Below are 17359 nucleotides of genomic sequence, written 5' to 3' on the forward strand. Positions count from 1 at the left end.
TAAGCACACTTGCAAATCCACCAAGGAACGACTCAAAGAAGAAATTGAGGGTTATGGAATGGCTTCGTCAAAGTCCAGATTTGAACCCCATTGAAATGTTGTGGGGAGATTTGAAAAAGGGAAGTACATGCAAGAAAACCCTTAAATATCTTGAAACTGAAGGACTTTTACATGGAAGAGTGGTCATATTTCAGCAAGCGACCGATGGATAATAATGCCTGCAAGAAGTTATTTCTGTTAAAGGGGGCAATACTAGCTTCTGAAACCAAGGGTGTACACACTCCCCACAGAAGAATATTACATCTATTGATATTTTTGTTGAATAAATGATTGAAAGGAGTTCATTTTCCTTGTTGCTTTGTTCATCACTTGTGTGTCAGCACTGTATGAAAACAATGAAACGTTTGCTTTAAATGTGTTGAGAAGTTTACAATTTCCATGGAACGTCCATTTTTTCCACATGACCGTATGCTCAAGAAGGATAATGCTGGCAATGCATGACTATCCCTGCATAATACTGCAACTAACAAACAAAAAATCTGGCTGAAAAAGCTTTTGATGCTTATCTTGGGGGGGGGGGGGGGGGGGAAGAGAGTCATGGAGCACAGAGATAACATGCTGCTGCAAAGGGCAAAGGATGACAATGATAATGCCTTTGTGTGTGACTAAGATTCGTCAAGTTTTGTTATGACTATAACAAATGCAGGCACAAAGTAGGTTTACTCTGTGTACCCAATAAGTATAAGTAATTAAAACACCACATCAGGTAGTCTGCTACTTTAAATTGAGATAGCATCATCATTTCAACCAACATGTATGTTAATATGTTCCAAGAATCCAACTCAAAATGTAACCTACGAATGAGCAAAACAAAAATAGTTAGATACCCAGATATAGGAGGTTAGTGGATCGCTAGACAACACACACAGTTTCACTGGATGGATGCTCGGAATGCCTCAGAAACTAACTAGCTGGCTGGTTAAATACCTTCATTCCCAACCAAGCTGCCCAAATGGCAGACACAGCGCGTTTATTCCGAATCGCCTCCTTCAGTTGCTGCAGTTCCCAGCGAGCCTGCAAGGGTTAGTCGATGAGGCCAGGCAGCAGCACACACAGGAGGATAAAGATTAGAATAACAAGGACAGGAAGGACAGTGAGAGACACACAGAGTGAAAGAAACAGACAACTGCAGCACTGAAATAAGCAGTAGTGAGTTTAAGAAGGAAAAGCAGTGGCGTTGATCTCTAAACCAACTGTGTAAATGTGTTGGCCTGTGGAGTTTGGTGGATCTTAACCTAAAAATGAGAAGTTTGCCCAACTGGCGGTTTCCTTTTGTGATTTTTTTTTTTTTAAATTCCAAATGAGACTCAGTACCTGTGTTCCATGCCAATAGGCTGCAATAGTGGTCACTGCCTCTTTGCATCTCTTCTGGTATTTCAGTTCACGCAGCAACTTGCGAGCCTGGGAGAGAGAGTGTGATCAGGGAAAGGGAATAATGGCATAATTTTCAGAGACATGGTGCACAGAAATAAATGAAGAGAAACAGAGTAATACAGAGTTTTTAGTCCTACCTTCCATCCTCTGATGAAAGACTGAACCACTACGGAGGAGCTCTTTATCTTCTGGTATTTCTTTTGTTGCTGCAATCAAAAACATCAAGAGTGCTAAGTCCCACAGAAGTGCTGTTTTTAAGACAGCAAAACAAGTCAGAACCAACAAGACAAGAAAAGGCAATTTGTGCATGGAGAGGAAGATGAACCTACAGCGTATCTGCGGTACCACGCGGCCACCACCACCTGGCTCTTCTTCAGCAGCAGGAAATGTTTGCGGCACTTCCAGCCACGATAGATCTTCTGGATGAGTGTAGCCAAGTTCTCCAGACACTGCCTTCTTTTCGCCTCCAGGAAAAAGAGCTGAGAGAAAACAAAAGGCACAGTATGAAAACAGATGCCAGCAGAGAAACAATGAGAGTCACCCAAGATCTTGGGAGACTTGTACTAAACAACCAGCAAGAAACTTATTTATAATAGATTTCCTGAATCAAATATTGTGTCACAATGGTAATATCTATTAAGCCCAAGAAAAGCACCACATGAACATATTTCATTTTGATGAAAGAATGTTAAGGCCTAGAAATTAAAACTCTGGATAGCACAGAGGTGCCGTGGGCAACAGTCGTGCCTCACAGCTTCAGGGCCTCCAGTTTGCATGTTCTCCCCATGTCTGTATAGGCTTCCTCTGGGGTCCCCAGTTTCCTTTCACCTCTCAAAATCATGTCGGTAGCTGAATTGGCCGCATGTGCGCGCGCAAATTGCCCCATGATGGACTGGCATCAAAATCAAGGAATATTTCTGCTTCATGCCCAGCGTTCAGGCTCCGGATCCACATCAACCCTGACAGGGAAAAGTGGTGACTGAAGATGGATGGCTGAATGAATGAATGAGACCTCTGCAGGGCCTGTCAAACTCTGGACCTGCCTCATCCAACCTAGTGCATGATTTATCGCAAGCTTAATATCAAAATCCCACTATCCAGTGTCACCCAGATGAGGATGGGTCCCCATTTTGAGTCTCCTAATGTTTCTTACGCCATATCTATCTAATATCTATCTATCTATCTATCTATCTATATATATATATATATATATATATATATATATATATATATATATATATATATATATATATATATATATATGCGCTAATTTTTAAAAGAGCTACACAAATGCACTGAGCTGAACAGAGCTGAAACGTATTACCAACCCAATAAATGTGTCTTTCATATCAAAACACCACAGGATATTATTGGTGAAAACCGCAAAAGGTACAGCAACCAGTATCATAAATCAAGGCCAAACAGGAACAATCATCCTCTAAAATTAGACCAATATTAATAATGACTCAAGTATACACTACTCCTGGCATTCACATACAATATATAGCTAAAATAATACAGCTTTCAGATATCTGAAGAGCTTGAAGTTATAAGAGTCTGAATATGATCACTTATGGATTTTTAAAGGACAGTTGGCCATAATCATTAGAGGTTGAATGAATACAGAGGTTACTGATTGATTGAATGTGCATGAATAAGATCTCTCTCACACACACTTTCAGCAGTTTATGTTGTTGAGCCTTTTTTCACCCTGTTGAAGACTTAACTACAATCTGCTTTCCCATGCTAAACAGGCAAACAAGAATGTTTAAGTGAAACCATGTGTTTGACCATTTTTTTTTTTTTGGTGGAGTGCTGATAATGATGTTGGCCAAGAACTTCCTGTTTGAAAAGCTGTTCAAAACTCTGTAGCATGAACACACTTAAAGTTTATAATAGTCTTAGTAATTTTATTTATAAATCTTTTTCAACATAGATCTGGTCTGCATTTTCCTATTAACTGACTTCATATCTGCTATTTGCATTTCACGAGCTATAGATATACAAAAAGCACAGTAAATAGAATTTAAGGAGTCTAACACTACTCACAGTTTTGGGATTCCGGATAAATATCTTTGAGCGCCCATAGGCAAACTCCTCTTCAGGTACCTCCAAGTTTTTCAGAAGAACCTCCACACCTTTCCTGCATTCAAACAAGCAAAGATTTAATCCCTCATGGGTTGAATCAGTGCATCCATACCAGTAGGAGTGACGGTAACAGACAAATATCAGCAACAGACAAAACAATGCAGCAACTAGGGGTACTACTAGTATGATGGAGCAAAGAAAAATTCAGCAAAAACTACAATCTGCCCAATATACAAAGGGTAGCACAAGAGAACAAAGCTGTCGGCATACCATTGAAAGATAGAGAACTGCTTAAGCAAGTCTACAATGTGATACAAGTCAAAGTTATCTTATTTTTCAATGAACCGTGAGTCATACCTGGTGAGAGTGATGTGCGAGAAATGTCCCAACACGTCTAGATATAGCTGGGTTCTAAGAAACCCTGTCTCTAGAAAGAACTGTCAAATTGATGCCTAGATAAAACAGCATAACTAGGCCAGACATGGTGACCTAACTGTCTACTTGCTGGATAATCACAAGGTTTTTCCCCCAAAGAAAGTACAAGCCATAGCATGTTTGGGTCAAAGTTATAGTTTTGATTTCCATGCTACTGAATAAAATGCTTTAAGCCATTGTTTCCAATCCTGCTAACAGTGTGGCACTTTTAGCCCTCAAAGGGTCCCCCTACTCATTTTATCCCCATTCCCTCTACCAAAACCTTTTCATCTTAAGACACACACACTACCATGTCACAACATGATACAAAACCTGTTGTGGGCTCTTCTACTTCACACCTCATTCAAGATTAGGCAACTAAGCAAAGCCTCCACTGAAACTGTAGCTGGGTGTGAAACTACTTTGTAAATTATAAGCATGCAAACAAAAATTCTAGGCTTGTCCGGCAGCCTTTCAGATTTTTCAAGTGTCGGTCATAAAATGACTTTTCCCTGACACCCAATTATTTTTGTTTAGTGGACCGAAAGCTACTGAATTCGAAATCACAGACTTGCAATTTTATTCGTTTTTTTTTTTAAAATAGAACAATTAATGAATTTAGGGCCACGTGGCCCCAAATTCTCCGGCATTTTTTCCTGCTTGAACATGACCTAATTCAAGATACTACGTCATGCATCACATGGTGGGCTTTCCCCATTCGCACAAGGCATTGTGGGATACAAATTTGAAACAGGAGAGAAAAACGGAGGACGCAAATGAAACATGAAAGACCGACTACAGTAACGGAAAGCGAGAAAAGACGTTATATGTTGCAAAGGAAGGGAAACACAGGACCAAACTAATAAATTATCGACGGTCAGCGAGCACCTCGGTGTGATCAGCTGTTTGTTTAGCGACAGAATGATATAACCAGCAGTGTACGGTCAAGGTAAACCTGTAGATGGCAGTAATGCAACACTGGATACCAGCTGCCATAAAACCCAAAAGAAGGTAAACCTGTGCATGCGGGCTTCCTCTGTCTGCTTGACTGCACAAAGTGAACAATCTCATGCACATTTGCTTGGGAATCCTCTCAAATTAAATAACTTCCCAGCCACAGAATGGCCTGTTTTTTTGTTATTACAGAAACGTATCACAATGACCACATTTCAGAGGGAACTAAATTTCGATTTTATGAAATCAAAAAGATGTCTAGCTTTAATTAATCAAACTAGCGCTTTCCATCCTCATACTCGTACATTTTTTCCCCTCAAACCCAAACCATCTGTTTTACTGATAGTAATCAGGACACTTAACTGAAGCGTTCTTTAAAAATAAATTACAGCAGGTTTAAATTTAGACACCTGGCAGTGTTGTGGTAATTTTTATGCTGAAGTCAGGAGAACTGCATGCCAGTGAGCTCAAACACTGCTGACCTAAAATATTTTAACATTTGTAGCTGGTGGTCTGACCTGGCAGGGCCTTTCCAATGGGGCCAAGTCTGCTTGGAGAGCATCTTGTAGCGCTCCAGGCAGGGTTCATAAGCTTGGCGAAAAGCATATCCTGCCCGTCTAACACGTACATTCTCCATCAGGCCCAGGTAGCGCACTTGGTGGCACACCAGTGAATCTGTGAAGATTTGGGCTGACTTCTTGTCATTGGGTTTGATGCATCTGGAAAAACAAATAGGACAAGACAAGATTACTGAAACTTTGCCTGCGTGTTTAACTACAAGCTATTAAAATGAGTGTCTAGACTCAGCCAGTTATGTGTTGGGTCGGTAATTGCTATTCTTGCCTAATGTAGTTCGGGTTCTTGGCCTGCAAGTTCCTCATGAGTGTGCTCACTGAGGCTTTGAACTGAAATCCAGCTGTAGGAGGTCTCTTCAGGTTGACTTTAGCAGGGTTGCCCTCTGGGAAAAGTAATTTCATCAAGCTGTGGTTGGCCTTGTACATAGCCTGGGACAGGTCTCTGTATAGCAGGTCATTGTTTTTGTCCACAAAGCCCTCTACTTGATACAGCACCTACACAAGGAATTAGAAATTAGTCAGTTACACAGATTCCCATGGTTTGGTTTTCATCTACAGTACATTTGTGGGTTATAAAATAGATTATATAGCTTGTTTAACACACAGCATGTTCAAAATTTCCAGTTGTCTACAGTGATGACCTAGTTACTAAAGCTGACTTATGGAGAGATTTCAGAACAGCATAGATCTGCTGTAATATTGTAAGTGCTTTCAGTTTTACAAAAATGTCTAAGGGTTTAACAAGTGACTCATATGATTTTTCAAGCAAACAGCAACACATGAGTTTTGTAATCATTGACATACCACACAAGTCAAACAAATGATGGTGTAAGCTAAGGTAACATTTGCATCAAGTGACTGACAACGCAACTGTGCATGTATGTGCTGGTATCTAACCTTGCCGGCATAGTGTTGGATACGGAAGCAGCTATGAGGCAAGCTGTGGTCTGCGAGGAACTTTGAGTTTTTGCTCAGACGGCTCTCAAAGTGCTGATGTTCAGCACAAACAGTGTTGAGCTTGTCCAAGAAGGTCTCGTCTGTCACAGTCCCGGGCCGCAGACACTCCTCATCAAGCATTGCCAAGATCCCATTCTGGTTCTGAGGGTTATAAAATAGATTATAAACCAACTGAAATTCAAGACAGCTTGCTCAGTGAATGAAGTCATATACCAAAAAGCACTGAGTGAAAGGATAATAGTATGTTCTTATGAAGTAACTCCCTTATATTTTGAATATGATATATAATTTTTGGATAAAAATATGGGGACATCATCAAATGAACAAAGTATTTTTGTTTAAAATGAATTTAACCTGACTTACATTTTCAATGAGGTCACAGATGATGGCATTGTTGAAATACTCAATGTTGGTCCATTCAATGCCCTGTAATAAAGCACAAACAAGAATCAATATTTGCTGTCTCTTTCAGCTCTTTGCCATGACAGTGAGTACTCTTAATACTATTACGTACAGTATTTGGCAAAATGTTTGTAGACAACTAACTATCACATGTACAGTCGGTGTTGTTTCCCCCATCCCATTCCCATCACTTCCCATTCCAGACTTGGTCCCCCTTTGATATTAAAATAACCCCCCCACTCTCCTGGGAAGGCTTTCTGCTAGATTTTGGAGCATGTCTGTGGGGATTTGTCCATTCAGCCACAAGAGCATTAATGAGGTTTGGCAACTGATATTAGGCAAAAAGGTCTAGGGATCATCATTCCAGTTCATCCCAAAAGTGTTCAGTGGGGTTGAGCTCTGGATTCGGTGAAGGCAACTCAAGTTCTTCCACGCCAACCTTGATAAACCATATCTTTATAGTCTGTGTTTTATGCACAGGGGCGTTATGTTGGAACAGGTTTGAGTCCCTTTGAGTCCCAAGTCCCAGTGAAAGGAACTTGTAAATGGTACAGCATACAAAGACATCCTAGACAAACGGTGTGCTTCCAATTTTGTGGCACCAATTTGGGGAAGGCTATGGGTGTGATGGTCAGGTGTCCACATACTTTTTGCTATTTAGAGTATAACCATCTAGATTTCACACACAAACTTGAGATTAAAAGAGGTAAAGCCATGCAGGCTTTTTATACCAGGCATCCACACAAATGTTAAGTGTTGTGGGGGAACAAATAATAGGGATGAGCTTTTCATCAATTAAATGAAATCATTTGAAAGCATCATCTGTCAGGCTTCAGCAACAAGAACAGCCCACAACATGGGCCGACTGTGAACGTAATGAGCTGGAAAATCGCTGTAGGCTAATTTGGCTGTGTGAACAGCTTCATGAGGAGGGAGTGAGTGCAAGTGGGAGGGCAAGCAGTGGAAGGGGAAATCTACAGTGTGGACTGGGCGGACTTCTCCCCAGATCCCTGCATTCTCCTCCCCAGTCTCCAACACAGAGGTATTTTCCCATGTACTGGCCTGGAACTGGTCCAGAGAATATTACAGTATGGAGGTCATGGCTGCATTAGGGCACATACTCAGTGCTCAGAAAGCAAACACAGCCCCATAAACCCTCAGGGACAAGTGTGTTTATCCATGCTGTTTTGAGGGATTACTTCTGTGCAAAACTCGCAGAGTAGGAGTGAGCAGCATTCAAATGAAGCAGACAGGATGATTAAATGATTTGGCAATTAAGAGGATGCTCAACTCCGTGTTAATGTATCAAGGTTGATAAAAAAAAAAAAAAAAAAAGTTACTTCATGAGGTTTTATAGTGCACATAATGTGCACAGCGAGCCTGTGTGAAGCACTGTTCCATAAGACACCTGTCCTCAGTTCCAATAGGAAGACAAGTTAATTGTGTCAGCAATTCTGGCTAAAGCGTACAATTACTACTCTTGATCTTAAACATTTTGGATAGTGTGTGATAGCTGAGAAACTGTAACTTACCTCACGCACATACTCCTCCTGCTCCTCACGCAGGGTTAGCTCAATGAAAATCTGCTGAAGCTTCTCGTTGCAGTAGTTGATGATGAACTGCTCAAAGCTGTTGTCCTGGGGGACCAAGCAGATGCATTGTGAATGTGTCTGCCATTTAAATTGCCTTTGTATTGGGATAATTCAGATGCACACAGCAGCCAAAACATTCAGCACAGCAAAGACTGATATACTGTAGGACCACTATGACTATACCTAAAACTGGCTATAAATCACTGTACTCCTTTAACCTCCTTGTTCTTTTTAGTCTTTATCTATACGCACTTAATTACAGAAAAAGATAAATACCTTGGTCTAATAAGTAATATCTCTGTATAAAATATATACCACTAAAATATAGTATACCCAACACTAACATCACAATACATCTTGTGAAATGTTAATATAGCAACAGCAGTTAGATTAGTATTTATTGTTAAAAGGTTAAAACAATGGCTGTGTTAGTTATGATTCATTTGTTACAGATTAGAGGAGGATGATCAGATTGGCATTTTGCTAAATTTTGTCCCATGCTACAAAAGACTTGTGTTTTGTTTTTTCCCCCCCCTCTTTTTACAAGAGGCTTGTGTTTGATCACCTCTGCCATTCACAAAAAAAAGCTGGTGTATGTTGGACCAAAAACCACTGGTGTGTTTTTAGCACCAGATAAAAGTTTTAAAACCAATTCAACAGACTGCATATGGTACACTGGAAAGGCTCAGTCATTACTTTGTTTAACTTTGCAGTACCGATTTACAGCTGGCCTCCCTACCAACATAAGCTATTGGCACCTCAGTCTGATGCTGACTAAGTAATGGTGAAACTAAGTTCAACAGTTCTGTTTTCAAAGTGCAAAATTAAAATGGTCCCATGGTTATATTAGCTATTCCCTGTATGGCAATTACGTGAAAACCACTGCAAATCTCGGGCCGTTTCAGCAACGCACACTCGGAGGTGCAACGTTCCTACAGTCAAAAGATGCAATGTCAGGTTCATTAAGTGCACCGACACTGTCAACACTGTAGCTAATGTTGCAGCTCACGGCTGGTCATGCACATTTAGAGTATAAAGAGAGAAAAGGCTAAATTAAGACTAGGATTAAAGGCTCAAATTGCAGCAAGCACACTGCCACATCACATCCTCTGAGGAGTACTTACTCCATCCTGTTGTCCCAGACACAACAAACAATAACAACATTAAGGAGAAAGGAACACAGTCAGATAGCAGGCAAATGTAATGGACAAATACACAGTGGTGAATTTTACAGACAGGCGAATATTATTGCCATATCCAGAGTTAAAACAAGCACAGTGCTGACATACTGCTAGCTGCAAGCAAACCAATAAGTAGTGAATATAACTGTCCCCTGTTAAGCATGCTTGACATAAGCAAACTTGAATGGTACCAGATGGCATGGCGGAACATATAGCTTTACAAAATGGTACATTTGGTTTTTCCTTCTTTAAAATAAATAAATAAATAAAACCCATACTGTTTCACACTGTACAAGTCAAACAATTCACAAATCAGAAAAAAAGTTGGGATGGTATGGAAAATGCAAATAAAAAGAAAACCATAATTTCTAAATTTACTTTGACTTGTATTTCATTACAAAAACAGTATGAACCCAAGATATATTTCATGTTTGTCTGGTCAGCTTCATTTAATTTGTTAATGTACATCCATTCCTGCATTTTAGGCCTGCAACACATTCCAAAAATGTTGGGACGGGTGCAAATTTAGGGGTAGTAATGAGGTAAAACAATTAATGATGTGATTTGAAACCAGTGATGTCAATCGCGATTTGGTACAAAATCAGTTTCCAGGAAAACCCTAGTCTTTGAGGAGCAAAGATGGGCTGAGGATCTCCAGTTTGTCAACAAATGCATGAGAAAATTACAGAAGGTGTTCCTCAAAAAAAACAAACAAAAAAAACCACCACACAAACAAACCCCATTTAGGGCGCAAGCCTAAACTGAACACCTGTGATCTCTGATCCCTCAGACGGCACTCCATCAAGAACCGTCACTTTTCTACAGCTGATATAACCACATGGGCTCAGGATTATTTTGGCAAACCTTTGTTAAGCACTAAAATACAGGAGTTACAACCACAAATGCCAGTTAAAATTTTACTGTGTAAAAAGGAAGCCTTATGTTAACGGTGTCCAGAAGCACCGTCGACTTCTCTGGGCTAGGAGGCATCTGGAATGAACTCACAGTGGAAACATGTATTGTGTCAAATCGTGACAAATCAGTATTCCAGGTCTTTTTTTGGAAAAAGTGGACACCATGTGCTCCGGATCAAAGACAAAAAGGACCATTCAGACTGTTACCAGGAACAAGTCCAAAAGTCAGGGTCGGTCATGGTATGGGGTTGCGTCAATGCCCTTGGCAAAAGTAACTTCTACTTCTGTGATTGAGCATTAATGCAGAAAAGTAGACCGAGATTCTGGAGTAACGTATGCTACCTTCAAGACGACACATTTTCCAGGAACAGTTCAACAAGACAATGCAAAACCACATTCTGCACACATTACAAAGACAAGGCTGTGGAAGAAGAGTGTGCCAGCCCCCTCTGTCCCCAATAGAGAATGTGTGGTGAATTTTGAAGTGAAAAATAGGATGATGACGACCCCGTACTGCTGCACACCTTAAGACCTGTTTGCAGGACGAATGGGACAAAACACCTGAAACACTTCATCACTTAGTCAGTGCGTTTACATGCACATAGAGAAAATCGAATTTCTGCCGTTGCTCGACTGAAATCGAAGTTCTAAATGCCATGGAAACACCTTAGCTAGGCTGAAATTGAACCGAACTTGATTTCTCGTAATCGAGCTACACGACCTAGATTATGCGATTTTTGCCGAGCTACTTAGTGCATGTATACCCTATCGAGCTACGTAGTCGAGCTACTTACTTCAGCACTGCCCCTTCCGGAAGTGACGAGTGACGAGACCACAAGCGGGAAACACGACAGCCTCGGTCGGCATGACAACAGTAGTAGCGAGCAGCAGAAGAGGTCAGGAGGAACAAATGAATAGAAAATGGCGAAGCAGAAATGTGCACTTCTGGAGCAATGAGGAGACAGAGTTCATGCTCATTCAGCTTAAGGAGTTGAATATATTAAAATTCATGGACGGGAGAAAAACGCGCAATGGAGAACACGGAACTGATAACTTTGTTTACACTCTTGAATAGCTCTTCTTCATGACGACAACCGGAAGTGTACCAACACGATGGGGCGTGTAGCGCCACCTGTGGCTCGGGTGCACAATGTACCTCACACAATAGCTCGATTTCCTTGTGTGCATGCAGGATTGGATTTCTCTGGCACCCCTGCTGGGACCCTTTGCTCGATTACCGACAGCAGCTCGATTTGGATGTGCATGTAAACGTACTGACTGTCTTCAGTCCTTAAACATCTTAAGTGTTGTGGGAAGGAATGGTAATACAAGTGGTAAATGCTTTACTGTCTCAACTTTTTTGAAATGTGTTTATTTTGAAAAAAAATTAATGAGGTAAAACATCAAATAAGGTGCTGTTTTGTTTTGAGTACAATATGGGTCAAACATTATTTACAAAATCATTGCTTTCAGTTCTAATTTCAACATACCGTCCCCAACATTTTCTGATTTAGGGTTGTACATTCACCAAAGAATAATAACTTTCCTGTTAAGTTTAAGACTATGATCAATAAAAAGAAGTGTAATTACTTCGAAACTTGTCCCCCCAACACACTTCAAAGAAAGCATTATCCACCCATCTCTGCACACACCACAGACACTTACAGTAAGTAGCATTGCTGTAATTGACAGAAGAGAGCGCGAGTGTATGCAACTCCTTCCTCCCCGAGAGCACAGCCAATTTTGCTGTCTTATACTCCCAGCCACAGATAACTGTGGCATCATCAGGATTCGAACTAACGAACTCCGGATGATAGCTTTTCAAGTGCGCTACTTGGGTGTGAAACTTCTTGTTTAGTGTTAAACACTGAATAAGAATTACTGATATACCAAGAGTACTGAAAGTACTGTCCTTAAGTGATTTAATGGTGCGGGATGATGCATCTTGATTAGTGCAAATACTTCCTGGATTTAAATTATTTTATAAAAATAAAACCTTACCTCAAAGATCTCAAAACCATAAATATCCAGGACCCCCATAACCTTCTTCCGGACTTTCACCTGAGCCTAAACATAAAAGATGACAAAGCGTTCTTCAGGTGTTGAGCATTAAAGATGATAAAATGATACAAAAATAACTTTAGGTCCATACCTTGATGCTTTCATTTATTCGGTTCACCAGCCAACTGAACATGCGGCTGTATAAGTTCTTAGCAAGTGCATCACGTGCATAATAGGCCTAGAACAAACAGATAATTTCCAGTTTTTTTGCTTAAGCTTTAATAATAATCATTCATTATTTTCATAAAAATAGTGAAATGTTACTAGTTCTGTACATAAAGAGCAAAATACAATGGAGTTTTAAAGATTCTCAAGCACTGGCACTGAGCCCTGACTCTGAAAGATCATCCATCGTCATGTCAACGTGGCAGCAGAATGCAGCACGAGGTTGAACTCTAGATGACATGTAGCTAACAGCACACAGATAAAACATCACTTGGCTAATGTCAGTGAGATTATAAATCACTACAGGTTACAATAGGTGATATGAACATGCTATAAAGCTAAAGGTTTTTAAAAAATAAACAAAAAACCCACATGTTTAGACTTGTAATTATGAATTCAGTACAAATTCCTGCTGTGTTTGTTTTGTCAGATGTTTCCAAGAAGAGAGCCTGACATTTCGAGTAATGCTCCAATTCTATGGAATGGCTTTTTATGAAACTGAATCTGTCCTCAGGACCACCACTGATTAAAATGTGCCAGTACCCCTTACTATTTTTCTGAATGCCATTTAAAGTGTTAAAATATTAATTTTCAAACAATTCTGACATCATAGTCATCATCATCATCATCATCATCATCATGTGTGCATTTTCACTGGAACCATAATCAAATATTTCAAGACAATATTAAAGAAATGATTCCACTACTGTAGTGCCTATATAGCTGTTTACCCCAATGAGAGATGGATACAAGAAGTGCCATACAAGAGCAAGTAAACAACAATGAGGATAACAAGATAATGTGTGGTAAGAGAGGGGAGGTAAGCCAACCTGAGCAACGTTGAGTGTTGTGGACACTTTCTCCATCTTCGCTTCCACAGTGCGAAAACTGAAGGCTCGTTCCAACACTGACTGATCAATGCCCAACAGTTCACACATCTCCTTCAGATCTGGGACAGGAACAGTGCAGACAAGTTACACACAGAACAGAAAGGCTAAACACATTGATGGAGTAGAAAAAATATTTGAAATGTACTGAAATCACTTCCTCCCATGCAACAGAGTTTATATTTAAATGACATTTGCATTTTGTTTTGTTCTGTTCATAGTCTGTATGATTTCTGCATATTGACTGTTTACCTGAAAAGTTAAGCAGAAGGGGGCACCTCTTAAGGTGCCCCTCTTAAAATCTGGTCAGTATCAGACCTAGATTCCCTTGACAAATTTAGGCACTGCAAAAAAATTAATTCTTTGCCAGACAACTCACTACTCTAAGCGAAGCCATTGTTAGGGATTGCAGGAATAACTGCAATTATTATATCCACATTCACTGAATATTAGCAATTGCGCACTCTGATTGGCTACTCTACTAAGATATCAGCCCGTATACTCCAAGTAGAGAAAAACAAAGTGGCAGAACGCATCAAGTCAGATACATCACTTTATCAAGTATTTAAAACAAAACTTGATAGCTAAAAGAATAGTTTTTTGGTTCACCCCCAATATCTCCTGTTCTAAAATCCAGCCCAGTTGCTGGCAGTAGTGCACCTTTAAGTTGGTTTGCCAACTGCCAAAAAAAAAAAAAAAAGCCCTGAAGAAAATGGAGGAGTGTTGCTGAACCAACCAAAGACGAAATAAACTCTACTTGAAAACAAAACCCCCCAAAATACAAAAGCAACAAAATATGGAATGAAAATATTTGATGGTAAGAACATTTTTATTTTTCAAGAATTATTATAGCATTTTTCACTTGCTACTGTCATTTCACCGCTTTGTTTACATTCTAAGCAGAAATGATTTTGTCGGACAAGTTATTTATTGAATTTGCAAAAGATAAAAATGCTCTGTTTCTCAAAATCCAGTGAATGTGGATAGAATAAAAACAGTTACTCCACTCAATCTCATCATATGTGGCTTATAGCCAACTCGGTGCTACGTGCCTCGTCAGCCATCAGCTCATATACGACTCGATTTCGTGGAATAACTTAATATGCAAATGACTGAAGATCAATAGCATTCTTCAAAAAACTACCACCATCAAGTCCAGACAGGCATTTAAACTAAACTAATACAAGTTAGCATTTTATTTTTAATCATAAGACCATGCATATTACTATCCACAACACATCTACAGGATTATGGCTTACATAAATCAACTTTAAAATGTTGTATTCCACAATTAACATTACCAAATACAAACAGTATCAGGTTTTTAAACCTCCAAGGCAAATATCAATAGATGGCAGTAGAGTTCAACCAGGTGTACCAACAGACATAGTAATGTATTAGACAGACATCGGTCCAGTTATCTTACATCTACATGTGATTTCCTTCTTCAAGCAAATAGAGTAATTTTCTCTGATTTTTCTGCCTAACCATAGTTTGCATTAACCCATGTGCACTAGCAAAAGCAGAGGATGGACAAAGCTTTTTCAACGGGTAAAATGCTCACCGTTCTTGTCCTTAACCCGGCTCTCATCGAAGCCGTTGACACGTGACTCGGGCTTGAACTCTATGTTGCCCAGCTTGAGCACAGCAGCCACCAGCTCCAGCACCAACTGCACTTCATCCTCCATGAACCCCACAATCTGCATAGCATTCTGGATAAGAAAAGCAAAACCTCCCTAGTCACTACAGAGCAAATAACAGATTTGATGGAAGCCATCAAGTAACAAAGCACACCCAACTGACAACAGTAATGGACACAAAGTTTGCTGGGTAAAAACAATATACGAATGTGACTATGCTAGATAGTCTAGTCACTAACTGAACAAAGGGCCATGTATAAAGAAATGGTGGGGTAATGTAGGAAATCTTAACACAGAAAGGTCATGATAAAGGAGACCCTCAGATAGGTCTGACAAGAAGATCTGCATGAAGGAGAAAGCATTCAGGAATTGTATGTTTATTTTATCCTACTGAAAGCATTACTACAGCAAGTTTAGATGGATCCCCTCCAAAACCAAATACGTAAGCAAATAAAGTGGAGAGAATTTTCACTGTAAAGAAGAGCGATTTATACAGAGCTTTGACTATCTACTTGTGTCCTTATCCTAACTTGCAAGATAAGGGTGTCACAGAGTAACTTCAGTATAGTCTGCTCTTCTCCTGTATATCTGGCACGTCAGAATGTGAAGCAAGACAGAGAGGATGTAAAATGAACGTTTTCTGCTGTGTAAGATGTATTCCTTACATCTTACCAAAACAAAATGTACAATGTTTTGACAGCCATTCGACAAAAAAAAAAAAAAAAGCCATGACCTCACTGCTCTTTCCTGAAGATGCAACAGTCTGAATAAATAATTAACACAAAAGGTACGTGTTCTCCAATTATTTGGATATGGTCTCTTAGTCACAAAGAGCAAAGAAAGAGACTCTAAGGGGAGAACAAGCTGAAGTATGGTTTTCGAAATGCAGAGCGAGACTTCAAACTATTGCTCAGGAGAATTGCACAGCATTGTCTGCTGCAGTCACTAATTCAAACCAGTTCTGCTGGATGCAGACATCTAATGATCATGGCCAGCAGAGAACAAGATAAATAAAAAAGACAATGTGAACTGATTATACTTCACCATTTTAACCTTGCCAAGGCATCATATCACATTTTACTGTATGAATGGGGTTAAAGGGAAGGAAAGGACAAAGCTAGAAAACTTTGAGTAGGAATCACCTGCTATGTGCTTCTGTTAATTACTGGTGCATTTAAATTAACCTTTCCTTTGTGTGAAGCTGCTGCATATAATACCACTACAGACACCTGCTATGAAGATCTCAGACACCATCTTAAAGAGTATCGATAAGAGGAGATATACTCTCACACCATGGGACAGCTCAAATTGAATATATACCTTGGGCAATATCTGATCTCTACTAAGGAATCTAAAAAGGAGTATGAACTTTACAGTGTAAAGTTTTCAAATGTTTATTCAGTATTAAAGCTGATGTGATATTTGTTTAAAGCGGGGTGGCACAGTGGTGTAGTGGTTAGCACTGTCACCTCACAGCAAGAAGGTCCTGGGTTCGAGCCCAGCAGCTGGCGAGAGCCTTTCTGTGTGGAGTTTACATGTTCTCCCCATGTCTGCATGGGTTACCTCCGGGTGCTCCGGTTTCCCCCACAGTCCAAAGACATGCAGGTTAGATTAATTGGTGGCTCTAAATTGACCGTAGGTGTGAATGTGAATGGTTGTCTGTGTCTATTGGCCCTTTTCCACTACCCTTTTTCAGCTCGCTTCAGCCCGACACGGCTCGCGTTTCGACTACCTCAGAACAGCACGACTCCGCTCGCTTCAGCCCTGCTCAGCCCCCAAAACTCGCACGGTTTTGGAGTGGGGCTGAAGCGAGCCAAAGTGAGCCAAGTGGGGCTAGGGGCGTGAGGAGACACTCCCCTGTGCACGGATTGGTGAGGAGGAGTGTCCTCACATGCCCACACACGCCCCGCGAGCACGCTGGGATCTGTAAACACCGTAAACCCGGAAGAAGAATTACAAAGCCTTATGCGGCTCGCCTCATCTATACGCTCTTGCCAGTATCTGTTGCCGTTGTCGGTGACAACAAGCCACAGCACCAAGACCAGCAACACTAACGACTCCACGTTTATTGTTTACTATCCGGGTCGTGAGACTA

At 40.3% G+C, this 17359-nt stretch overlaps 1 protein-coding gene across 3 annotated transcripts in view; it reads right to left on the minus strand.

Moving 5' to 3' along the window:
* The window catches only part of myo1b (myosin IB), an 81332-nt gene that overhangs the window by 9798 nt on the left and 54175 nt on the right, over positions 1–17359 (minus strand). For 2 of the 3 annotated variants that reach the window (XM_060929868.1, XM_060929867.1), the window contains exons 10-22: positions 15189–15336; positions 13568–13686; positions 12664–12750; positions 12513–12578; positions 8357–8461; positions 6786–6848; positions 6363–6563; positions 5734–5960; positions 5409–5609; positions 3484–3577; positions 1764–1913; positions 1572–1640; positions 1375–1461 (exon numbers count right to left, since the gene is read on the minus strand). In XM_060929868.1, coding sequence (XP_060785851.1) covers positions 1375–1461; positions 1572–1640; positions 1764–1913; positions 3484–3577; positions 5409–5609; positions 5734–5960; positions 6363–6563; positions 6786–6848; positions 8357–8461; positions 12513–12578; positions 12664–12750; positions 13568–13686; positions 15189–15336 — 1617 coding nt within the window. Of the gene's footprint in view, positions 1–987; positions 1075–1374; positions 1462–1571; positions 1641–1763; positions 1914–3483; positions 3578–5408; positions 5610–5733; positions 5961–6362; positions 6564–6785; positions 6849–8356; positions 8462–12512; positions 12579–12663; positions 12751–13567; positions 13687–15188; positions 15337–17359 lie in introns of all 3 variants that reach the window. The other variant, XM_060929869.1, reaches the window with a different exon arrangement.

This window comes from Neoarius graeffei, chromosome 9, assembly GCF_027579695.1.
Source record: "Neoarius graeffei isolate fNeoGra1 chromosome 9, fNeoGra1.pri, whole genome shotgun sequence".
NCBI lineage: Eukaryota > Metazoa > Chordata > Actinopteri > Siluriformes > Ariidae > Neoarius > Neoarius graeffei.